Source organism: Bufo gargarizans, chromosome 9 (genome assembly GCF_014858855.1).
Source record: "Bufo gargarizans isolate SCDJY-AF-19 chromosome 9, ASM1485885v1, whole genome shotgun sequence".
NCBI lineage: Eukaryota > Metazoa > Chordata > Amphibia > Anura > Bufonidae > Bufo > Bufo gargarizans.
This window is the reverse complement of record NC_058088.1, coordinates 24,176,150-24,202,748: the sequence shown is the minus strand read 5'-3', so window position 1 is coordinate 24,202,748 and position 26,599 is coordinate 24,176,150. Positions and strand designations below refer to the sequence as shown.

The 26,599-nt window shown below is 46.8% G+C and overlaps 2 protein-coding genes across 5 annotated transcripts in view; one reads left to right on the top strand and one right to left on the bottom strand.

Annotated features, from left to right (window-relative positions):
• The window catches only part of EXO1 (exonuclease 1), a 28,084-nt gene extending 24,500 nt beyond the window's left edge, over nucleotides 1-3,584 (bottom strand). The window contains exons 1-4 of one of the 2 annotated variants that reach the window (XM_044306072.1): nucleotides 3,433-3,584; nucleotides 2,695-2,912; nucleotides 1,156-1,275; nucleotides 13-136 (exon numbers count right to left, since the gene is read on the bottom strand). In XM_044306072.1, coding sequence (XP_044162007.1) covers nucleotides 13-136; nucleotides 1,156-1,275; nucleotides 2,695-2,855 — 405 coding nt within the window. In that variant the 5' untranslated portion in view covers nucleotides 2,856-2,912; nucleotides 3,433-3,584. The remainder of the gene's footprint in view (nucleotides 1-12; nucleotides 137-1,155; nucleotides 1,276-2,694; nucleotides 2,913-3,432) is intronic. The other variant, XM_044306073.1, reaches the window with a different exon arrangement.
• Nucleotides 3,585-3,827: 243 nt separating this feature from the next.
• LOC122946438 overlaps nucleotides 3,828-26,599 on the top strand; it is a 42,506-nt gene continuing 19,734 nt past the window's right edge. Inside the window, exons 1-2 of one of the 3 annotated variants that reach the window (XM_044306075.1) lie at nucleotides 3,852-3,941; nucleotides 21,276-21,371. Coding sequence is in view for 1 of the 3 variants with exons in the window: in XM_044306074.1 (XP_044162009.1) it covers nucleotides 3,927-3,941 (15 nt within the window). In the remaining 2 variants the exon portion in view is untranslated. Of the gene's footprint in view, nucleotides 3,942-6,791; nucleotides 6,859-21,275; nucleotides 21,372-26,599 lie in introns of those variants that run through there. The other 2 variants (XM_044306074.1, XM_044306076.1) reach the window with 2 other exon arrangements.

Below are 26,599 nucleotides of genomic sequence, written 5' to 3'. Positions count from 1 at the left end.
ATCAGAACTCACTTTAATAACCTCATGCGCCATCTTTGAAGTGATATTAACGGCACGTGTAAAACAATCTCTGGCCTCTGACAGCTTGCCTTCTCTCAGGAGCTGCTTCCCCTTCTGCAGATTTAGCTTCCTCTTCCTGCAAGAAGGATATAATGTTAGGCTTCCTGTAACAGTAGCAGAAAATAAAAGGCACCTGCAAATCATCTATCATATCTAAATACAAGCGAGGCCTCAAGATAAAATATTTTCAACATAAAATGGTCTTTTCTGACCCATCGTAAGTTGAAACCAGACTCAGACAATGCCTCAGACTCTGATCCAACCAATCAAGGCCACTTCTCTGCTAAAATAGCTAGTTGCTGGTTAGCAGCTGTTCCTGACTGTTATATGTAAGGACTTGTTTTATCGGTCTTAGTTATCTGCTTATTTTTCTAAAAAATTTATTTTCTCTCATCTTGGATGACATTTTAGGGCCTTGGAACCGATGACTCAACATACAAATGGTTGTTCTGGAACCAATTAATATTGTAACTTGAGGGACCACTGCATATATACTTAAAGGGGTTGTCCAGGTTCAGAGCTGAACCCGGACATTCCTCCATTTTTGACCTAGCAGCCCCCCTGACAGAAGCATCGGAGCAGTTCATGCTCCGATGCTCTCCTTTGCCCTGCCCTAAATCGCACAGGGCAAAGGCATTTTTTTTTTTAGATCCGGTGACGTACCAGGGCTCTCCATGGGGTTGCCAGGAAGCCCGGTGACGTCACCGGCACTGATGGGCAGGATTTAGTGCTGCCATCGCCAGTAAAACGGCTAGGGCAGCGCTAAAGCCCGCCCATCAGAGTCAGTGACGTCACCGAACACATTGCTGGGCGGAAGTTACCACCCGGCAGTGTATTATTGAAAACAAAAGAGCCCGTGCTAGGCTCGGGGGGGGGGGGGTCGCCTGGGTGAAAATAAGGGTATGTCCAGGTTCGGCTCTGAACCCGGACAACCCCGTTAACACCATGTTCACACTGACCGTGCGAGTTGTCTAGAATAGTTCTGCACGCTGCGCTATTCACGCAGTCAAAAGTGACAAAACCTGTGACCGAGTCTGCAAACACCAGTGTGAACAGAACCAAATATATTTGCTCTCCATCTCCGTGGTTACTTACTCTCTCCTGGTCTTCTCTACGTCTTTCTTGGAAGGCAAAGTGCATCCATCAAACACCAGTATTGGCCTGACGCCATGCGACAGCAGCATGTGCACAAACTTCATACAGTAGGTGACATATCTGGAACAAAGGAACATCGCTATTAAGAGGTCTTCAGATAAATCCAATATATTCGCTATGGACTAAAAGGCTAAACCCCACATCCCCATTAACCAACGCTCTGAAGGAGAAGAATTAAAGACAGCTCCCAAGTCTACATTACAAATATGAGAAATTGCTTTTTTTAAAGGGGCTGTCAGATTTCGATATCGATAGCCGGTCCTTACAGTTGCGTCTTGAATATCTGACCGGTGGGCGTCTGACTCTTGGCACGCCTGCCGATCAGCTGTTTGAAGATACTGTGGGTGCCATGGCCTCCTCCTAGGCCCATGTCATCAGGAGCGGCGCAAGTATATTTACCGTCAGGGGCCCAGCGTATGGGGACATTTTTATAGTATTGGATAACCCCTTTAATGGCTGCACACTATAGAAGGTGCCATCACACCTTGTCATAAGCTGAGTTTTGAGTTTTAATCGTTAATGAAACTTCGGTAATAAATAAAATACTCTATAGCCTCGCTGCAATCGCAGTAACATCACCCTGGTAATCGGACTAGCTATTTCCTATAGATAAAGTCCCAACTGATAAAGTCCCTAAAATTCATTCAAAGCTTTACAGGAGAACGTAATGTGACCTTCTCAAACCTTTGAATGCACATGTCCAACTGTTCAATGTTTAAGTACTTTTTGCACAACTTGCTGTTCTCTAACAAGGAGCTTAAAGGGCTTCTGTCACCCCACTAAACTCATTTTTTGGGGGGGTACTTATAATCCCTATACTGCGAAATATCTATATCTATAAGTACCCAAAAAAAAAAAAATATATATATATATATATATATATATATATATATATATATATATATATATATATATATATATATATATATATATGAGTTTAGTGGGGTGACAGAAGCCCTTTAACAGCAAAATTCACAACAGGTGTTTAATCCATGAATCGCCCAATAAATTTCCTGGTTTGATTAGAATTGGTATTTAAACAGTCCTCCTCATCATGATGTTCACATTTTGAAATCATGAGATCAAGACGACGCCTAACAATTGATCAATAGTACCTCGCCATTGTGAGGCATCAAGCAGGATGTTCTCAGACGGAAGTGGCCCCCGAGCTTAGAGGGTCATCAGCAGGTTGCATCAGAGATACAGAAGAGTCACAGAAAGGCAGAGAAGTGGACGTCCTTTGGCCACATCCCACACTGATGACCACTTCATTGTGAACAGTGCCCTGCGGAACAGGGTGCTGAATGCCACACAACATTTAAGGGAGGTGAGAGGCGCCCAAGTGTCATCCCAGACCATTCAAACCGTTTACATCAGCGTGGTCTCTGTGCTGGATGACCTACAAGGGTATCACTGTGTGTCCAGGTTTTGGGAGCCCCTTTAATTCCCGCTCGGAGGTTTCTAGCTACAGACACTTACTGGTCGGTTGGTTCTCCTTTGGCTAGTTTCTCAGCACAGGCGAAGGCTCCTTTGTGAAGCCAGCAGTACGTGTCCACGGCCACCGTCTGACCCTTGTATTTCTTCACATTGATGGGCTCCGAGGCTTCCTTAAGGAACTGTAGTAAGCCCTGAATTCCCATATCTGCACCAGTTCAAAGCAGCAGCCAATTCCAAATTCTTGTTGGCCCTGTAAAAAACTAAAATAATAAAAAGTCAGCCCCGCCACCACCTGCTCCGCCGCCGTCAGCCCCGCCACCACCTGCTCCGCCGCCGTCAGCCCCGCCACCACCTGCTCCGCCGCCGTCAGCTCCGCCACCACCTGCTCCGCCGCCGTCAGCCCCTCCACCATTTTTCACGATGGTCTGCTTGCAGTGGCGACAATTCACACTTTGCAATGCAACCCCATTAACTTTAATTAATTGGGACAACTATACACGTTTTGCAGCCAAATTCGCCGTGCAGTCCTATCCTAAAGAGGGGGCGTCATGGTTACAAGGAGAGGTCAAGTATTCTCTATGGGTGGGGAGGAGGGGCGTGCTTGTGACTATACACTACTAAGTTTCCAAACATGGTGGCATTTCTTGTTCCTCCCTAAATCCCTTTCATTGGGAACATTAGCACTGCCTCCATATGTAAGAAACATGGGGCTGCTGCACTACAAGTCCCAGAATAACCTCCGGATTATATAAGTGCACTGCACCAGTCCCTGGTACCCACCCGGTCGGGAGCTGCCAGCCTTCCCTCCTAGCCCCGGCTCCAGCAGACTACTCCGACATCATCCCTATGGGGACCCGCACCGACCGGGCTCAGCTAGTAAGACACTTTAAACCGTGGCGCGCCTTCAGCCTGCGAGGGACCGCCCACCTTACTCACGTGATCTCAGCTAAGGGGCGGTGCTTGAGAACCTCAGTCGCCATTACAAGTAAGGGAATAATAAGACGGCTGGGCAGTATAGCTCTGAGTCGAGCTGCTTTTTACGGAGCTTTTAATAAATACCCGCGTCTTGAGTAACGTTCGGGGGTCGCGTTGTTGCACTTATATTAGAACTTAGCCAAAAGGTGTCGGGTTGAAGAGCTCCAATTATGGGAATTACAACTGGCGGCCCGCCTCGTGTGGAGAGGTCACGTGTCAAGCAGACGTCACCGCGGAATGTGGCGCCAAAATTGTGACTGGTCTGGACCTGAAGAAAATTACCGCCAGATGTGAAGAGCATGGATTGCTGTGAGGTGCGGGAGGGGCTGCTTATAGTTACAGATCAGCATCTGTCTTTACACAGGGTGTTAAGTTGCTATGTCATAATGTGGCGGCTCCCAGTATTAATAGTGCTCCCCCAGAATGGATAATGCCCCCCTAATAGTAATGCCTCCATTAGTGCCCCCGGTAATACAGATGCCCCTAAGAATTAATTATGCCCCAATTAGCACCTGCCAGAATTAATAGTGCTCCCAGTAATAGTAATGGTAACTGTATCAGATCCACAGACCCCCCCATATCAGATCCTCAGACCCCATATTACACCTCTGATCAGTCAGACCCCCATATTCCACCTCCGATCAGAGTCAGACCCCCACATTCCACCTCTGATCAGAGTCAGACCCCCACATTCCACCTCTGATCAGTCAGACCCCCATATTCCACCTCTGATCAGAGTCAGACCCCCATATTCCACCTCTGATCAGAGTCAGACCCCCATATTCCACCTCTGATCAGAGTCAGACCCCCATATTCCACCTCTGATCAGAGTCAGACCCCCATATTCCACCTCTGATCAGAGTCAGACCCCCATATTCCACCTCTGATCAGAGTCAGACCCCCATATTCCACCTCTGATCAGAGTCAGACCCCCATATTCCACCTCTGATCAGAGTCAGACCCCCATATTCCACCTCTGATCAGAGTCAGACCCCCATATTCCACCTCTGATCAGAGTCAGACCCCCATATTCCACCTCTGATCAGAGTCAGACCCCCATATTCCACCTCTGATCAGAGTCAGACCCCCATATTCCACCTCTGATCAGAGTCAGACCCCCATATTCCACCTCTGATCAGAGTCAGACCCCCATATTCCACCTCTGATCAGAGTCAGACCCCCATATTCCACCTCTGATCAGAGTCAGACCCCCATATTCCACCTCTGATCAGAGTCAGACCCCCATATTCCACCTCTGATCAGAGTCAGACCCCCATATTCCACCTCTGATCAGTCAGACCCCCATATTCCACCTCTGATCAGAGTCAGACCCCCATATTACACCTCCGATCAGAGCCAGACCCCCATATTACACCTCCGATCAGAGTCAGATTCCCATATTACACCTCCGATCAGAGTCAGACCCCCATATCAGATCCCCAGAACCCATATCACATATCAGACCTCAGATCAGACACAAAATGAATAAATAAACTTACCCCTCATGCTCCGCCGCTACCTTGCAGGTCTGGCATTCAGTCCCCTCGCTGACCTTCTCTGGCCCTCTGTGACCTACCTCTGTACAGACTCTGTTCATAGTGCGCTTCTATGCTGTACGCCGTCAGGACAGTGCAGAGCGGGCCTGGAGTAGACCAGGGTGAGTATGGCGCTAACAGGACTTGACTCCTCCCACCTCCTGCAGACTAGTGAGCGCCTCCATAATGGAAGCGCTCACTAGTATTCGCTTTATAAGAAGCGCTGCGTCCTATAAAGCAAAAGATACCATAATTGGCAGTGTGTCACTGGCAAGGGGTGCCCTGTGGGCCCCTGTGGGTTAGGGGCCTGGTCGCAATTGAGACTGATGTGATTCCTATAGCTATGCCACTGTCCTGGGACCACATATGCAGTCAGAGTACATAGAGGGCTGTTGCCCAGGAGAATGTATGGAGTAGGCCGCTCCATACATGAAAGGAGTCGGCTCTATAATATGTTTTTAAAGTTGTAAAGCAAAATAAAATCTATGCAAATTTGGTATCACTTTAATTATATTGACCCACAGAATAAAGACACCGTGTAATTTATAGCGCATAGTGATAACTGCAATATCGAAACCCCCAAAAACTAAATTTCACCTCACAAATAATTTTTCTGGTTTTCCAATACAAGACATGGTAAATTAAGTGGTGCCATTAAAAAATACTATATATTCTCTAAAAAATAAGCCCGGCCCCATTCACTATAATGAGGACGGGCGGGAGGTCCGACTGCAGCAGATGCCGGCTGCGCGAACAAGTGGATTAAGGTGAGTTAAATTATTTTTTTTATTTTTTTAACCCCCTCCAGCCCTATTGTACTATGCATTCTGTGACTACCTCTTGAAGCTCATCAAGAGAATGCCAAGAGTGTGCAAAGCAGTAATCAAAGCAAAAGGTGGCTACTTAGAAGAACCTAGAATATGACATATTTTCAGTTGTTTCACACTTTTTTGTTATGTATATAATTCCACATGTGTTAATTCATAGGTTTGATGCCTTCAGTGTGAATCTACAATTTTCATAGTCATGAAAATAAAGAAAACTCTTTGAATGAGAAGGTGCGTCCAAACTTTTGGTCTGTACTGTGTGTGTGTATATATATATATATATATATATATATATATATATATATATATATATATATAGCTTAGCTCAGACCTAGCCTTGAGAAGATGAGGAAGCAGCACACTGTGTAAACGAGGGGTGCACGTCCGGCCAGTGTGGACCAGCACCTAGGTCCAGTGAACTAGAAGTAGAAAAAGAGCCAGCAGCACTCCGAATAAATTCAAGAAAATTGTGGTTTATTGGACCAATAAACCACCATTTTCTTGAATTTATTCGGAGTGCTGCTGGCTGTTTTTCTACTTTTAGCTCAGACCCAGTGGCGTAGCTATAGGGGTCGCAGCGGTCGCAATTGCGACCGGGCCCCTAAGTCAGGGGGGCCCACGGGGCCCCCCAGGAGAGACAGAGTTCCAGTAAACAATGAAAGCGCTGCTTCAGAACTGTCTGCAGGCAGCGCTAGTGATTTACATACAATTCCGGCTAAGTTCACATAGTGGTGGGGGCAGAGCGTGTGTAGTACCTGCAGGCACATTCAGGAGAGGGCGTGGCTCCCCTCCCGTTGTAAGTGTGTGGTAGAGTTGTGAGCCGGACGTCGATGTGAAGCTGTGCATGCCTGCTGCAGGGAGTGAGTGAGGTGAGGCGGCGTGACCAGCAGAGCTCTACAGAGCAATGGTGCTGGGTGGGAAGGAATGGGGACTGACTGGGAGATACCAGCACAGCAGCCAGCATGAGCGGAGGCTTAACTGATGTGGAAGGGTCGGCCACTCCTGCTACAGGCTGGTAGGGCCAGGGGCCCAGGACCTAGTTGCTAGTAGTCTGTGTATAAACTAGCCAGTTTCTACTGGTTTCCCCAGATTGTGATGGCTTGGGATGGGGCTGGGTTCTACTTGCACTGGGTGAGTGACACTGCTGTAGTGTGGCTGTACAGCATGTCACCTCAGTTTGGGGAGTACACTGCCACTACCTTGCCTCCTGATGTATCCCCGTTTTAGACTTGACTTAGGCTACTTTCACACTTGCGTTCATCGGTCCGCTCGTGAGCTCCGTTTGAAGGAGCTCACGAGCGGACCCGAACGCCTCCGTCCAGCCCTGATGCAGTCTGAATGGAGCGGATCCGTTCAGACTGCATCAGTCTGGCGGCGTTCAGCCTCCGCTCCGCTCGCCTCCGCACGGACAGGCGGACAGCTGAACGCTGCTTGCAGCGTTCGGGTGTCCGCCTGGCCGTGCGGAGGCGTGCGGATCCGTTCAGACTTACAATGTAAGTCAATGGGAACGGATCCGCTTGAAGATGACACCATATGGCTCAATCTTCAAGCGGATCCGTCCCCCATTGACTTTACATTGAAAGTCTGAACGGATCCGCTCAGGCTACTTTCAGACTTAGAAATTTTTCTAAGTTATTAATGCAGACGGATCCGTACTGAACGGAGCCTCCGTCTGCATTAATATGAGCGGATCCGTTCAGAACGGATCCGATCAAGCGCAAGTGTGAAAGTAGCCTTAAAGGGATTCTGTCACCTCTCCTAACTCAAAATCGGATATTAAAGCAGCCATGCACCACAGATTACCTTGAATAGGCTGTGCTCTTATATCTTGTAATCCGTCCAGTAGTTTAGGAGAAAAACGACTTTTACGATTATGCAAATTAGCCCTGAAGGTGCCTAGAGGGGCGTTATGTTCCCCTTAGTGTGCCCAGTAACGCCCCCCTGCAGTGCCCAAAACGCCTTCCTCCTGAATCCCTAACCGCCCACAGCGTCTCATCCCTCTCCTCCCCCTCCCTCACGTCCGAGCGAAGTCTCGCGCAGACGCAGTACCCACTGAGGGCTGCACCAGTGCGATTTGCTGGAGACTGAGGGCAGGAGCTTCATCCTCGTCACTGGGCATGCGCCGAGCCCAGTGACGTCCGATGCTCGCTCTTCCCTCAGTCTCCTGCAGATCGCACTGGCGCAGCCCTCAGTGGGTACTGCGTCTGCGCGAGACTTCGCTCGGACGTGAGGGAGGGGGAGGAGAGGGATGAGACGCTGTGGGCGGTTAGGGATTCAGGAGGAAGGTGTTTTGGGCACTGCAGGGGGGCGTTACTGGGCACACTAAGGGGAACATAACGCCCCTCTGGGCACCTTCAGGGCTAATTTGCATAATCTTAAAAGTTGTTTTTCTCCTAAACTACTGGACGGATTACAAGATAGAAGAGCACAGCCGATTCAAGGTAAGCTGTGCTGCATGACTGCTTTAAAATCCGATTTTGAGTTAGGAGAGGTGACAGAATCCCTTTAAAGTGTCAACTACTGTACATTCACATAGCTGTGGCAGCGCCATAGCCATGTGAACATAGCAGCCTAACCTTAAGTCAATTATCACTTTAAAGGGGTTGTCTCATCATAGACAATGGGGGCATATTGCTAGGCTATGCCCCCATTGTCTTATAGGTGCGGGTCCCACCACTGGGACCCGCACCTATATCGAGAACGGAGCCTCGCAAGGTGGTGGCTTGAGGACTCCAGTCCGGCCATCACCAAGCCGGCTCCCCATAGAAGTGAATGGGAGCGTACCGCGCATGACCGGCCACCGCTTCCATTCACTTCTACGGGCTCGACGGAAATAGGCGAGCCAGCACTCGGCTATTTTCACCGGCCCCATAGAAAATGAATGGAGAGCAGCTGTACATGCACTTATTGCATTAAAATGTATTTTCTCGGTGAGATTTTAGTTCTGCCATTGGGCATGGTGGGCGTGCAGGGGTCTGGTGGTGTTAGGAAACGGTATTGAGGTAAGGGGGGGCCCAAACTGAACTCTTGCACCAGGGCCCATAAGCCTATAGCTACGCCCCTGCTCAGACCTAGTTAGGCAGATCAGTTCAGTTGAGTTCAGAGTTCATTCTAGAACAGTCCAGTTCACTCATGAGCTTAGTCAGAAAGCAGCAGCCATGTAGCTGTATAGCTGGAGGGAGGCCTATTCTCTGCTCTGTCCCTGTCGGCTCCACAGTCCAGGGTTTTCAAGCCTGCAACTATTCTACCTAGAGGTGAGCAATCCACTCCTATAGATCGCTCCTCCGGGGTGACCAGTGTCCAAGCTGCATTCAGCCGAGTATCTAAGGGATTACTACAGTTTATTCAAGACAAAGGATTAGCAAGACGGCCATTACTTGAGGGCTTACTAGGCACCTTTGTACCAGGTGTAGGAGACAGCGTCAGGCATCCTCACCACCAGTTCAAACTCTGAGGACAGTTTAGGCCAACTGTCAGAACAACATTGAAATAGAAGTTCAAGGATTTAGAAAAGCACCTTCAACTAGAGTTTTTACCAGTGCAAGACTTTCATATATTATAAGCCTAGTCTGAAGCAGTAGCATCTTATTCATTACAAAGAGCCTGTTTTCACTAAGGACTTGCATTTCCCTTTCCCCCATATGCATGGGAGATTGTGCTTAATGCCTGGCTGTACCAAGAGACTTTTATTACTTTGGATGTACTGTTATCAGGATTTATCTTCCGTAAAGTTCCACCCTGGATTTCATCCTTCTTGTCTCAGTTTCAAGTTCCTCAATTAACACTACAGTAAATGGTTGTACCTCCATACAAAAAGGTACTGGCGTCACCACTACAAGGGACCTTGCCATAGGCACATTAATACAGACCATCAAGGGCACCTCGAACCACCATCTGGCCAGTGTCCCTTACACCAGAGTGTGCCCCAGAGAATCCTTGTGCCGTTCTCCTCTTCACTTATGCGAGGCTGCCCAGGGACGACATAACCGTGAGTAACCAGAACTGTACTTACCTCGGCCCACCTATTGCTCACACCGTGACCTCACACATAATTCCCCTGCTAGGTCTGGCTCACTGCACATGCACAGTATGAAACTGTTTCATCGTCCTGAGCACGTCAATACATTTGAATTTAGGAGGGCACCTGCAGGCTCTGGCCAAGTGTATAAGTGCCCTGTGCTCCCTCATTAATGCTGAGAGCTTCAGATCTATATGCACCTAGTGGCTAAGAGGAGGGCTTGGGCGGCCCCCTGGGCATCGGCCCACCGAGAAATTTCCCTGTAGGGTCTATGGCCAATCCTCCCATGTACGTCCACTCTGTCTGGTTTCCTGATGCAGTTTTGGAAGTCAAAGTCAATAATGCAGGGATGGCCAACCTGTGGCTCTCCAGCTGTTGCAAAACTACAACTCCCAGCATGCCCAGACTGCCTTCAGCTAGCAGCCTACAGCAGGGCATGGTGGGAGTTGTAGTTTTACAACAGCTGGAGAGCCGTAGGTTGGCCATGCCTGTAATAATGGATCATAAAAGTAAAGAAGGTATACAGTAGGGATCGACCGATATTGATTTTTTAGGGCCGATACCGATAATTTGTGAACTTTCAGGCCGATAGCCGATAATTTATACCGATATTCTGAGAATTTTCATTTTTGAAAAAAAAAAAAAAATTTCCCACAAATCTGCTGAAAATTAATGTTTATTGTTAATGTGTATTTTTTTTTTTGTAAATCTTTCTTTTTCATTTATATTTAATATTTTGGTGTTTTTATTATTTTTTTTGTAACTTTTTTTTAAACTAACTTTTAGCCCCCTTAGGGACTAGAACCCTTGTCCTATTCACCCTGATAGAGATCTATCAGGGTGAATAGGAGCTCACACTGTCCCTGCTGCTCTGTGCTTTGTGCACACAGCAGCATGGAGCTTATCATGGCAGCCAGGGCTTCAATAGCGTCCTGGCTGCCATGGTAACGATCGGAGCCCCAGCATTACACTGCTGGGGCTCCGATCGGAGGAGCAAGGGAGAGGGGATCCTGTGGAGGGGCGCACTGCGACTGGGGTGTGGGGGGGGGGCCCTATGCGCCACCACTGCTTAATAATGGGGGGGAGGGGGGGCGCACTGCGCCACCAATGCTTAAGGGGGCTTGGGGGGTGGCGCACTGCGCCACCAATGCTTAATACTGGGGGGGGGGCGCACTGCGCCACCAATGTCTGATACTGGGGGGCTTGGGGGGGGCGCACTGCGCCACCAATGAAGCTTAATCTCACATTTATTCATATACAGGAGGCGGGAGCTGGCTGCAGGATCACATAGCCGGCTCCCGACCTCTATGAGCAGTAGCTGCGATCCGCGGCACCTGAGGAGTTAACTACCGCAGATCACAGCTACAGCTCATAGAGGTCGGGAGCCGGTGTTTTGCCAGATTTCTATAGCTTGACGAAAGTCTATAGCGGAAGTGACGTGGTGCACTGCGCAAGCGCACAAGCGCACTTCCACAAATCATCCGAATCATCGCCTTAAAGTGACAGTCACCTCCAGTAAAATACAGCATCTACATGAATTTGTACCCTCGCGGGCTCGCTTCGACTATCCATCTCTTTCTTTACCATCCGTTTCCTTCTTTACTATCAATGGCGGCATAGAGTTAGTTTTACTAAATGCCGAGCGCAGCGAGGCCGTGCCCGATGCGTGGCGAGCGAAGCGAGCCCGCGAGGGTACAAATTCATGTAGATTAATGGAGATGACTGTCACTTTAAGAAAGCTATAACCTTAAGTCTGCGCACGCGCGGTGTGCGAACTACTCCAGTGGAGGCAGCAGGAATGCTTCGCTGAAGTACGCTTGTGCGCTTGCGCAGCGCACCACGTCACTTCCGCTATAGACTTTCGGCAAACTATAGAAATCTGGCAGAACACCGGCTGTGTGATCCTGCAGCTCCCGCCTCCTGTATATGAATCATAGATTAATCTTCATTGGTGGAGCAGTGGCCATAGCTCCTCCCCTCCTCCTGTCCCCTGTCCTCTCATTGGCGGCAGCAGCAGCACAGGGGGAGGAGACACTGCTTCCTTCTCCCCTGTGCTGCTGCTGAGGGAACACGGAGAGCGCTGACAGCAGCGCGATCTGTGTTCCCCATACACTATCGGAATATCGGCAAAATAGATGCCGATACCGATAGTGTTCAAAATCCTCAATATCGGCCGATAATATCGGTAAATCCGATAATCGGTCGATCCCTAGTATACAGGACAGATGCAACTTCTCCCCATTTTCGAACTCACTCCTACTTTTGTCTTCCAAAACTGTATGCAGAAACCTATGTGGTTGTACCCCCAACATTGCAGTGGACAGAGCTGGTAATGCGATGGTGCTCCCATTCAATTCAATGCTGACAGTGCTGTGAAATTCCAGCGACTGAGCTGCACAGAACTGCTGATCGGCAGAGTTGCCAACCTGAATTATTTTTTTTCTGGAAAACTTATCTCTAAATCACAGCCAACAAGATTTTGGAAAACTTGAATTAATGATTTATAGCTCACAGTAAATGCTGGTAATGAGTTCTTATCAGTATATTGAGCTATAGACATTTACTACTTAGAAAAGTAATCCATGTCTATAACTCAATATACTGATAAGAACTCATTACCAGCATTTACTGTGAACTGTAAAACGATGATAATTGCCACCAAACTAATTTAGTTAAAAGACTTTTACAGGATTTTTTAACTGATGACCTATCCTCTGGATAGGTCATCGTTATCTAATCGGCACCCGGGACCCCCGCCGGTCAGCACGCCAGGAGTAGACGAACGCTGGCCTGTCAATCAAGGACGGCAGGGCGTGGAATGAGGTGGGAGATCGGAGCCTCTAGGAGCAGGAGCAACGCCCCCCCGCTCCTAGAGGCTAATTTGCATATTACAAAAGTAAGAATTGTCACATCGTTAATGTCAGACAGTTTAGGAGGGTTAATTCTGGTGACAGAAACCCTTTAAACGTATCCTCAGATACTGTGTATTTATGCTGGAATCACTCTTTCTATTCAGTTACAGTTTGCCATCTAATCCTTGCAACAGCTGCTTTTTCCCACTATGTGGGATAGATATTTTTACTTTCTTGATATGCATTGTATTTAATGCTATTAGTTTTTACGACAAGGTCGTTGAGTTAATTATTACAGTACTTTAAATTTTGGACACATTTCTGCACATAAACATCCTGCAGTTTCCATTATCTACTGCTGTTTTTACTAGATTTCCCACAACCGCAAAACATCTAATTTGCACTTAAAATGTAACTGCCATTTATTTGTTTTTTGTATTAATGTGTTGGAACAGTGATAGGGACCATTTTTGCTCTTTATTTTGAGAACTTGTACATTTATATGAGAAAACTTGCCCTGAAAATGCCCCTTCGCAGCATTCTCTCAATGAACTTTGATTTAAAAACACATAGATTTGTAGAATTGCAAAAATGCAAACTATTTAGGGAGCATTTGTGCTCCATCATTGAGCAGGCAATTGTTGGGAAGGAGTGGTTCCTTCCCAGTCTCTTTAGTGAAGGTGAAGCGCTGCGTTTACATGCAGTGATCACCCCCACGGTATGAGGATGTGCGATGGATACTGCTAAATGCTCATCCTCATTCGGATTAATTGTTTCTGGCCAGCAGATTGCTATTTACACAGCACAATCTGCTACCCGCAACTCAGATCATTTAAACTAATGAGCAAGCGTTTAACTCGATAATCAGGTGATCTGGGGCACCTTTAGACTGGCAGATTATTGGGAAAGAGCATTCGTAGGAATGTTCGTACCCTATAATCAGCCGTGTAAATCCAACTTTATCCTCATAGTTCCGCTTGTATTTTCCCCTAGTGACAGTGTGGAGGTAGCGTCTGCACCAGGAGGCCACAGAGTGGCAAGGTGACATAGTGTGGAGGTGGCAGCAGCATCAGGAGGCCACAGAGTGGCAAGGTGACATAGTGTGGAGGTGGCAGCAGCATGAGGAGACCACAGAGTGGCAAGATGACATAGTGTGGAGGTGGCAGAAGCATCAGGAGGCCACGGAGAGGCAAGGTGACATAGAGTGGATGTGGCAGCAGCATCAGGAGACTACAGAGTGGCAAGGTGACATAATGTGGAGGTAGAAGCAGCATCAGGAGGCTACAGAGTGGCGAGGTGACATAATGTGGAGGTAGAAGCAGCATCAGGAGGCTACAGAGTGGCAAGGTGACATAGTGTTGGGTTGGCAGCAGCATCAGGGGGCCACACAGTGGCAAGGTGACATAATGTGTGGAGGTGGAAGCAGCATCAGGAGACCACAGAGTGACCTGGTGACAGAGTGTGGAGGTGGCAGCAGCATCAGGAGGCCACAGAGTGGCAAAGTGACATAGTGAAATGGATAAGTCTGTGTGTAATCAATCTATAGAATATATGAGTTTCATTTTTGGAATTGAGTTACTAAAATAAATGAACTTCTAAATTATTGAGCTTAGGGCTGCAGCTAACGATTATTTGAATAATCGATTAGTTGCCGATTAATTTCTACGATTAATCGAGAAAAACGACAAACTTTGTGGACGACACTATTATGGGGGATCTGTGGATGGCGCTGTTATGGAGAGGGGGATCTGTGGGTGGCGCTGTTATAGAGAGGGGGATCTGTGGGTGGCGCTGTTATAGAGAGGGGGATCTGTGGGTGGCGCTGTTATGGAGAGGGGGAGCTGTGGGTGGCGCTGTTATGGAGAGGGGGATCTGTGCACTGTTATGGAGAGGGGGATCTGTGCACTGTTATGGAGAGGGGGATCTGTGCACTGTTATGGAGAGGGGGATCTGTGCACTGTTATGGAGAGGGGGATCTGTGCACTGTTATGGAGAGGGGGATCTGTGCACTGTTATGGAGAGGGGGATCTGTGCACTGTTATGGAGAGGGGGATCTGTGCACTGTTATGGAGAGGGGGATCTGTGCACTGTTATGGAGAGGGGGATCTGTGCACTGTTATGGAGAGGGGGATCTGTGCACTGTTATGGAGAGGGGGATCTGTGCACTGTTATGGAGAGGGGGGTCTGTGCACTGTTATGGAGAGGGGGGTCTGTGCACTGTTATGGAGAGGGGGGTCTGTGCACTGTTATGGAGAGGGGGATCTGTGCACTGTTATGGAGAGGGGGATCTGTGCACTGTTATGGGGAAGGGGATCTGTGCACTGTTATGGAGAGGGGATCTGTGCACTGTTATGGAGAGGGGGATCTGTGCACTGTTATGGGTAAGGGGATCTGTGCACTGTTATGGGGAAGGGGATCTGTGCACTGTTATGGGGAAGGGGATCTGTGCACTGTTATGGGGAAGGGGATCTGTGCACTGTTATGGGGAAGGGGATCTGTGCACTGTTATGGGGAAGGGGATCTGTGCACTGTTATGGGGAAGGGGATCTGTGCACTGTTATGGGGAAGGGGATCTGTGCACTGTTATGGGGAAAGGGATCTGTGCACTGTTATGGGGAAAGGGATCTGTACACTGTTATGGAGAGGGGGATCTGTGCACTGTTATGGAGAGGGGGATCTGTGCACTGTTATGGAGAGGGGGATCTGTGCACTGTTATGGGGAAGGGGATATGTGCACTGTTATGGAGAGGGGGATCTGTGCACTGTTATGGGGAAGGGGATCTGTGCACTGTTATGGGGAAGGGGATCTGTGCACTGTTATGGGGAAAGGGATCTGTGCACTGTTATGGGGAAAGGGATCTGTACACTGTTATGGAGAGGGGGATCTGTGCACTGTTATGGAGAGGGGGATCTGTGCACTGTTATGGGGAAGGGGATATGTGCACTGTTATGGAGAGGGGGATCTGTGCACTGTTATGGGGAAGGGGATCTGTGCACTGTTATGGGGAAGGGGATCTGTGCACTGTTATGGGGAAGGGGATCTGTGCACTGTTATGGGGAAGGGGATCTGTGCACTGTTATGGGGAAGGGGATCTGTGCACTGTTATGGGGAAGGGGATCTGTGCACTGTTATGGGGAAGGGGATCTGTGCACTGTTATGGGGAAGGGGATCTGTGCACTGTTATGGGGAAGGGGATCTGTGCACTGTTATGGGGAAGGGGATCTGTGCACTGTTATGGGCATAACAGTGCACAGATCCCTTTCCCCATAACAGTGCACAGATCCCTTTCCCCATAACAGTGCACAGATGCCCCCTCCCCATAGCAGTGCCATACACAGACCCCCCCTCCCCATAGCAGTGCCATAGACAGATTTCTCCCTCCCCATAGCAGTGCCATAGACCGATCCCCCTCCCCATAACAGCCCCGGCTCACAGCAGACTAATCACTCATTGCATCTTTATTTTACCTTACAATCGTGACGCTCCAGTAACAACTAACAGGCAGAGCGGAGGGCGGCGTAACGTCACTTACTCACGTGACGCACCTGCTCCGCCCACTTTATGAATGAAGGAGGCGGAGCAGGCGCGTCACATGAGTAAGTGACGTTACTGGAGCGTCATTGTAAGGTAAAATAAAGATGCAGTGACAAAGTAAACCGCCCGGCGCCTGCCCCCCCGCATAGCAACGAATCGGCGATTATTCGATAACTGGATTCGTCGGCAACGAATCCAGTTATCGATTATTATCGATTACATCGATTAATCGTTGCAGCCCTAATTGAGCTGTACCTGTACTCTCCCCTTTCTACTTGGGCTGCGACAGGGATCAAACCCTGAAAAGTGAAGTCCCAAACTTACAAATTAACTTTATTAAAACCTAAATTCCTTTTTGTAATAAGCTTTAAATATTTGTATATTTTTTAATTTAATTTTGAAGTTCAGGTGCCTACTGCGCTTTAAAATCTGTACTTCCATACATTGCTGTATGTGAGCGTGTGGACTCACCTTTGGCCACACTGAGCACTGTACTGGCTAGCCGCTAGAGCCTCGCTGCTCAGCACTACTCTGCTATCCGCTGTGCAGCTATTAGAGCAGAGTGAGTGAGCGCAGGGCAGTACCTCACATAAGACATTGCTTTTCTACCTGTGCCAGCTCTGCTAAAGCCTGTCATAGCCCTCGTAAGCAAAGCTTTTGCGGATAAGCTTTGGTGCAGGCAGGAGATGCGATGCTCCAGCCTGTACAGTGCTCATTTCGGCTGCAGAGAAGTCTGTACTCCCATACACAGCAGCGAACGGTAGTATTGATTCTAAAGTGCAATAGGCACCTGAATTTCAGGCATCTATTTTGCTAATAAAAAACAAAAAATTATTTAGTCACATTTAGATTAGGTCTTAATACCAGTAATTTGTACGTTTAGGTACACTTTACTAGCAATTACTCCACATTACCACATTATTCTCCAAACTAGCCACTCAGTTATACCAGCTTAAAAATACATAAATAATTAGTGAATATCGGCTGTCTCGCTTGGTAGATTGGGCGGATATCACTCAATGCTATAAATGCCTGCAAGCACTCGGGCGTTAGATCATCATAACATGTAACACCTGTTATTTTATGGTACTGGGGAGCAAAAAAAGATTATTCCAAGGATATAACTCAATTATGATAGCCAGTTTATTGGATCTATCACAATGTGTTAACAATAACCCACTATGTAAATAAGTGGATGAAAGATGGCGGCGCTTGGGGCATAATGTGTGTACAAGTTTTACATAGGACATACAGAGAGTATATGTGTCCACAATTGGTTGGCCTCAATAAAGGATCTTGTTACGGATGAGTGTGAACCCATGGGCCAACTAACTGGTCTGACATAGAAATAACCCTAAGGATGTTATTCTGTTTGGTTTTCACCCTTTAGTGCCTGTACTGGACTTCATTGTGGGTTAGCAACCACACTGCTACCTCCTGGGATAGTCCTGGTGTAGTTGGAAGCTGACCTACTATAGTCAGGGACACTGGTGCAAGCACCAATGGCTCTAGGCACAGAAAATGCACCAAAAACAAACCAAAAATGCAGGAAAACCACTCCACAATCGTCAGTCAGAACAGACTCTAATACTGGAACAGCAGATATTTGCAACACTGAACTGGAGACACTAGGAGAGCTTGCAGGCAGGGTAGTGGTGGATGCACGAACAAGACAGTAAGAAACCAAGATGGTAGCACAGACCGGCAGACAGACTAGGAAAACGTAAAAAGGTTTTCAGATTTTTTTTTTTTACTGACACCTTGTACCCCTGCCAAACAGCTGTTTTGAACGGCACTGCCTTATCCTTGCTCACCAAACACAGCACCGTACATTGTATAGCGGCTGTGCTTGGTATCGCGCTCCGCCCTATTCACTTAAATGGAGCTGAACTGCTCCTAGGCCACGTGACACATGAATGTGTCATCTCTCGGCCTAGGAAAAGCAGAAAGAAGGCCCCGAGTGCCGCTGCCTTCTCAAACAGCTGATTGGCGGGAGTCTAGGGTGTCAGACCCCCACCCATCAGCTACTGATGACCTATCCTGAGGGTAGGTCATCAGTATAAAAGTCTTGGAGAACCCCTTTAAACACAGACTTAAACTGAAAGCTGAACTGTGAGGTCAGAAATACAGAATCTACAGAGATTTGTCTGAAGATCATATTAAACTGTATTCAGAATCATAATTCCTGACAAGTAGAGCAAATAGGAGGATGAGGCAGCTCTTTAGCTCAATGTTCTGAAGTAACTCTTCCTGGCGATTAGGACAGGTTTTCTGTGTACTAGTAGGACAGCGGACATTTTATTTCCACTAATGATTTCTCCCCAGACAAAATCCGTCATTATAACTTATGAAAGGTATTTGGGAATATATTTATAATAAATTAATATTTAAATATTTTCATTTTCTTAATTCCCAGAGAGAACCCCTTTAACTTCTGTATGACCTTCAGCCATTGGCTGCGAAAAGATTTAGGAATGCGCACACTGGCCATTTAAGAAGCTGTAAGGGAGTGTGTATGCGCCCTAAGGGAACACTAGGCAAGATGACGGAGTGTAACGGGGCACCAAAGGCACACTCGGTCTCCCATCAGCCGCAGACCTGGTGCTTAGCTTCGGGAGCGAGGATATGTGTTCGGCCTCGTTCCCAGGGCGGCTTTGCGAGCTGGGAGGCTCCCTGCTCCTAGGTCTGCCTTGAGCGCCGAGCTGATCACTCGGTGCTCGACTTGTCTGTCTGTCGGTCATGTGACGCTGGCCACGTCACATGACCCTCACTCCCCACTATACATACAGGCAACCTGCTGGCTACAGGTTGCCTGTGATACTGGTCCATTGGTGCTTCCTTGTTCCTTGGTTCTAGTCTGCGGCTGCTTGTTCTGATTGACCTCCTGACCTTGTGACCTCGGCTCGTACTTTGACCTCGACTTCGTCTCATCCTTTGTACGTATTTGATCTCCTGGATTGACCTTGGCTCTGACTGTTGACCTTACATTTGCCCGCTCCATTTGTACTCCCGCTTCTCATGGTTCTGACCCTTGTCTTGTTGACCTTTCATATCTTTCCCCTGTGCACTTACGTAAGTAAGGGACCGTCGCCCAGTTACGCCCCGTCGCCTAGGGCGGGTAGTGTAAGTAGGCAGGGACAGGGGTTGAGGGTGGAGTCAGAGTGCACCCTCTTTCCTTCCTCTCTGATCCCTGACGCGGAGAATGTGATAAGAAGGGGATTCTGGCGACCAGGACGTTGGATGTTATGGTGAGTGAAGTAGCGTCTGTGAATCTATATAATTCAACTGGAAACCAAACTAAAATAATATTGATTCATAAATATGCACACCCTTAAAGAGGTTGTGCAGTCTGTTTATATTGATAACCTATCCTCAGGATAGGTCATCAGTATCAGATCGGCGGGGGTCCGACACCCCAACTGATCAGCTGTTTGAAGAGGAGGTGCTGCTCCATGCGAGCACTGCTTCCTCTTTATTACACTACGTCGTCTCCCCTGCAGCGCTGGCATAGTGTAGTTACAAGTACTCGCTCCATTCAAGTGAACGGAACAACCACTTGTGATTACACTGCACTGCTGAGATGATGGGCAATGTAATGAAGAGGAAGCAGCACTCTCATAGAGCAACCCCTCCTTTTCAAACAGCTGATCGACGGGGTGCCAGCTGTTGGACCCTCGCCGATCAGATATTGAAGACCTATCCTGAGGATACGTCATCAATATAAACAGGCTTTAAACTAGTACTTTGTTGAAGTACCCTTTGAATTTATCACAGCATTCAGTCTTTTTGAGTAGGTGTCTATCAGCATTGCACATCTTGACTTGGCAATCTTTGGCCACTCATCCTTGCAAAAGTGCTCCAAATCCGTCAGATTGCAAGGGCATCTCCTGTGTACAGCCCTCTTCAGGTCAACCCACAGAGTTTGAATACAGGTCTGGGCTCTGGCCTGGCTATTCCACAACTTTGATCTTCATGTGGAGAAGCTGATCTTTTGTTGATTTTGAGGTATGCTTTGGGTCGTTGTCATGCTAAAAGGTGAAATTCCTCTTCAGATTTTTAGCAATGGCCTGAAGAATTTGTGCCAAAATTTACTGATATATGTTCACAATTTTCTCTACCTTGACTAAAGGCCGACAGGTGCAGAAAAACATCCTCAAAGCATAATGCTTTGTCTAGGCTTTACTGTGAGCATGGTGTTCTTTTGGTGTTTACACCTAACATACCTTTTAGGGTTATGGGCAAAAAGTTCACCCCTTGTCTCATCAGACCATAACACGTTTTTCCACATGCTTTTGGCCGACTTGATGTAGGTTAAGGCAAAATATAGCTGTGCTTGGATGTTTTTCTTGGTAAGGAAAGGCTTCCATCTTGCCACCCTACTCCACGGCTAAGACATATGAAGAATACTGGAGAATTTTGTCACATGCTAAGGGGTCTAATAGTTACTAAATAAAAAAGTTTAAAAAAACCCACAAAATATTAAGTATAAATCACCTCCTTTCCCAATTTTACATATAAAATGATTAAATAAACATATTACATATCGCCACGTTCGAAAAGTCCAAACTATTAAAATATTAAAAAATATCTCCTATGCGGTGAACTTCGTAAAAGAAAAAGAAACGAGCGATTCGCCATATTTAGTCACCTTATCCTCCCAAAAAATAGGATAAGACTGTTCTATTATGGGCTGGACGTTCCTTAAAATGCGGAATGCACGCTGCTTTTTTGGTGCGTTTATTATTTTTTTTGCGTGGTATTGAATGGTATCGAGTATCGCAATACTTTTTTATGGTATCGAAACCGAATCAAAATTTTGGTATTGAGACAACCCTGGTATGAAATGTAAATATTTTATTAAAAATTCTTATCTGTTTGCAGGATATTTTGTGATCCTGCTCCAAATATACTATAACACGCCTGATCCCTAATTCATGGCTGAGTATACCCATTGAGTATAGTCTTGTGACATCCAAGGTAAGTAAAAGATAGTCCTCTTCTCAAAAAATGTCCTGTAATTCCACCAGGAGCTGGTTGGTGCAACTAATCCTGTACAAAAAAAAAAAATCGATGTAATGTGTTAAATTTGTGGCTTCTTGAATTTTCATTTGAAACAATGGGGTTGCCGGCGGGTTTCTGAAATCTTTGTGAATGTTTGGCAAGTCTTAAAAGTAAGGTTAGGTGGGGAAGGGTATAGTGTGTTGCCAGTTTCCGTATTGCGGACCGCATTTGCGGATCCGCAATACACGGGCACCGTTCCGTGTGCATTACGCATCACGGTTGCGGACCCATTCACTTTAATGGGTCCGCAAATCCGGAGATGCGGAACGGAAGCACGGAACAGAACACTACGGAAGCACTACGGAGTACTTCCTGAGGTTCCGTTACGTGCCTCCGCACTGCAAAGAGCAAGTTCTATCTTTTTGTGGAACGGACGGATCGCTGACCTATTCAAGTGAATGGGTCCGCGATCCCCATGCGGCTGGCCCATGGTTGGTGCACGTGCATTGCGGACCGCAATTTGCGGTCCACAGCACGGGCACGGGCTGCACACGGTCGTGTGAACAAGCCCTAACTTGTATTTCATTTATTACAATTCCTGCTCATTCAGTTTTTTTTAAAGTTAAAGAGGCGGTCCTATCAGTGAGTGACAGCTATCTCTGTATACACAGTCATTGAGGGAAGGCTATCAATCACTAATAGGACCACCTCCTTGACTTCAGAGCCCAGAATAAATGAATAAAATGCAAGTTTTACTTAATCTTTTCCCATAAAACTATATATCATTCTGCCCAGCATCTCCTGCTCTGTAACATGCTGCCGGCAGCTCAGACACCATGTTCAATGTGACAATCCAATCAGCTGTTTGTGAAGGGAAGACCACACATGAACTTCATATAAGGCTTATCTGGCGTCAGCACAACGTGAGCAAAGAATAAGCATGGCCTATCTCAGCGTTGCATCAGACACAATATAAATATGAGGATTATTCCAATTGATCATGCTTCGAATACTGTTTACAATACACAAGAGAGAAGTCTATTACACTGAACAAAAATATAAACGCAACACTTTCGGTTTTGCTCCCATTTTGCATGAGCTGAGCTCAATGATCTGAAACATTTTCTACAGACACAAAAGACCCATTACTCTCAAATATTGTTCACAAATCTGTCTAAATCTGTGTTAGTGAGCACTTCTCCTTTGCCGAGATAATCCATCCCACCTCACATGTGTGGCATATTAAGGTGCTGATTAGACAGCATGAATATTGCACAGGTGTTCCTTAGACTGCCCACAATAAAAGGCCACACTGAAATGTGCACAGTTTTGCCTTACTGGTGGGTGGGGGTCAGAAAAACAGTCAGTATCTGGTGTGGCTACCATTTGCCTCACACAGTGTAACACATCTCCGTGGCATAGAGTTGATCAGGTTGTTGATTGTGGCCTGTGGAATGTTGGTCCGCTCCTCTCCAATAGCTGTGCAAAGTTGCAGAATATTGTCAGGAACTGGAACACGCTGTCGTATACGCCGATGCAGAGCATCCCAAACATGCTGAATGGGTGACATGTCCGGTGAGTATGCTGGCCATGCAAGAACTGGGCTGTTTTCAGCTTCCAGGAATTGTGTACAGATCCTTGCAATATGGGGCTGTCCATTATCATGCTGCAACATGAGGTGATGGTCGTGGATGAATGGCATGACAATGGGTCTTAGGATCTCGTCACGGTATCTCTGTGCATTTAAAATGCCATCAATAAAATGCACCTGTGTTCGTTGTCAACATATGCCTGCGCATACCATAACCCCACCGCCACCATGGGCCACTCGATCCACAACGTTGACGTCAGCAAACCGCTCACCCACACAACGCCACACACGCTGTCTGCCATCTGCCCTGAAAAGTGAACAGAACGCCTCTCCAACGTGCCAGACGTCATTGAATGTGAGCATTTGCAGTCAGGTCCAGACCCTGATTAGGACGACGAGCATGCAGATGAGCTTCCCTGAGACGGTTTCTGACAGTTTGTGCAGAAATGCTTTGGTTTATACAAATCGATTGTTGCTGCAGCTGTCCGGGTGGCTGGTCTCAGATGATCATGGAGGTGAACATGCTGGATGTGGACGTCCTGGGCTGGTGTGGTTACACATGGTCTGTGGTTGTAAGGCCGGTTGGATGTACTGCCAAATTCTCTGAAATGCCTTTGGAGACGGCTTATGGTAGAGAAATGAACATTCATTGCACGGGCAACAGCTCTGGTAGACATTCCTGCAGTCAATAATTTGAGCAATATTTGAGAGTAATGGGTCTTTTGTGTATTTAGAAATTGTTTCAGATCTTTGAGTTCAGCTCATGCAAAATGGGAGCAAAACCAAAAGTGTTGCGTTTATATTTTTGTTCAGTGTAGATAATCAAACTTCAAACACTCCAGCCATATTTCATTATATCCTCTCTTTTGGATTTATTTATTTATGCTAGTTACTTAAGAATTTATTATATGGGGGGCGGAGTCTTGCAGCCGAGCCGAAAGCAGGCTGTGTGAGGAGCTCTGCTGTGGACCGAGCCCTTCTTGAACAATTATAAGCATTTATCACAGCTAAAAATGGGTAAAACCAGCAAAGAAAGGCCTAAGGACACTCTGGCTAAGCTGAAAATACCAGCTAGCCAGAGCGATCTAGATAAATTCATCAGAAGAATGGACACGAGATCTGAATCCAAGATGGCGCCCGTGCGGCGCGCAGGCTTGTTGGAGGAGAAGGAAGCTGAATCAGAAGGAGATGGAGACAGTGAACAAGAGGAGAACAGCTTGCCGGAGGACTTACCTCTTTCCAGGTCCTTCATGAAGGATCTTTTACAGGAGTCTCTAGAGCCGATCTGCCGCGATCTGTCCGAAATTAAAAAGGACATGCGTCAACTACATGACAAAGTGGAGGAAGTTGAGACGGCACAACAGGCTATAGTATGCTTTGGTGAACAGGTTTCACACAGCCTGGATGACACACAGGCTTATGTTAATTATATATACTCCCTGGTGGAAGATCAGGATAACCGGGGAAGGAGAAATCATTTACGCCTAAAAGGAGTACCGGAGTCAGTGTCTCAGGACGTTCTGCTACAGGAGGTGACTCAATTGTTTGCCCGCATAGTTCCTGACACCCAGCCTGACTTCTTCGCAATGGACAGAATTCACAGAGCTCTTCGTCCAGTGCCAAGACCACAGGATCCCCCAAGGGATGTGATCTGCCGGTTATCAAGCTTTGCAGCAAAAGAAGCTATCCTGGCAGCTGCTCGCACTAATAAAACGGAAGAAATCGAGGGCTCTATAATATCGCTGTACCAAGACCTCTCACAAATGACCCTGCGGAAACCGCGTCACTTAAAAACATTTTTGGAGCTTTTACTGCAGAAAAAGTTAACCTACCAATGGCTACATCCATTCGGGTTATTAATTAACACCCCGGTACACAAGCAAGTCATCCGGAGTCATGCAGATTTGATCCGGGTGTGAGAAGTTTTGGACATTAAAGGTCTGGAGGTGTCGGATTGGTGCCCTGTTCAGAACTTGGCTGACCTACCTGATACAGCCTTTATGGAGATTGCGTCGTTGCTTCATGATTTCCATGAAATGTCCAATTTCCTAGTAAATTTATCCAAATCTACAATCTTGAACGTCTCTTTACCGGTGGCGACTATGGCCAGGTTACAAAGCTCTGCGGCCTTCCATTGGACAACCGACTATATCACCTTTTTAGGTATTAAACTGACCCCTAGTTTTTCTCGGATGTATCACGAAAACTTCCACTCTCTTCCGAAACTTATGGAGGATCTTATAAGTTCCTGGGATATCCCGTTTGTGTCTTGGTTTGGTCGCAGAACTTTGATCAAAGCCATCCTCATGCCAACTGTTTTGTATTATATTCGGGCATTGCCTATACCAATTCCCAAGGCCTTCTTTAAGAGAATCCAAAGCATCCTTCTGAAATTTTTATGGGTTGGAAAAAAAGCTAGAATACCCTTTAAACAGGTCAAGCAACGGACAACTAAAGGGGGCATGGGTATACCAGATATGTACTTAAACCACAAAGCAGTGATGTGCATGCGCTGTTTGGAGTGGCTGAGAACTTATACGAACCGCTTAGACCTTTCAATTGAATACAACATGGCCAACATCCCACTGCGCTCTCTGCTGTTTATGGATGGCTCGCTTGCCAGGAAGGCATTGAAGACATCCAGCTCTAACTATTTATTCATTAAGTACATGGTCAGAATCTAAATGGCTTGTATCATTAGCCCCAAATTATCCTGCATTAATGCAAGTGAGGGATATTTTATTTCAGGCACCTACTCAGTTTCTAGACACTCTACCAGTTAGAACGAAATCTCTTACAACCCCTATTTTGAGGAAGGAAGATGACATTTCTCCGTACGAAGATTTGCGTGCTCACTAGTCGTTACCTAACCTTTCCACTTTTCATCTGGCCTATTTACTCCAACAAATGAAAAAACACTTAATTAAATTCCCGATTGGGACAGCTCACACCCATTTGAAAAATAAGCCTTACAAATAAAGGAACCAAAAGGTAAAATTTCCCAACTATATGATATCCTACTCTCAAATCAGGGATCAGAGACTCCTATTTTTATTCAGCAGTGGGCAGCAGAACTGAACATTCAATTATCCCCCTTAGAAGTAAAACAAGCGCTCAGAGTATTTCTTAATAAGGTGTCCAGGTGCGTCAAGTTGCAAGAGAACAGCTATAAAGTTTTAACTAGATGGTATTACACACCTCAACGAATTCATCGCATGTTCCCTGAGTGTAGCCCTATGTGCTTGAGATGCAACCTAGAAGTAGGTTCGCATTCACATATCTGGTGGAAGTGTACCAAGATAACTCCTTACTGGCAGGAGATTTGTAAACTTATATCTAGCATATGTAACTTGAAGATGCCTGTTTCTCCAAAAGTTTGCCTCTTAGGTGTTCTAGGAGATATCAGATGTTCTAAATATAAACGTTCGCTATGTAACACTTTGTTAGCGGCAGCTAGACTTTTGGTGGCAATAGCATGGAAACAACCAAACCCACCAACCATTCAAAATTGGATCCTCAAATGCGATCAGCTCTATCGTCTCGAACAAATAGCACACTGGGACGCTTGCACCCCTGTGCAGTTCGAAATTATTTGGAACTCATGGAAAACATT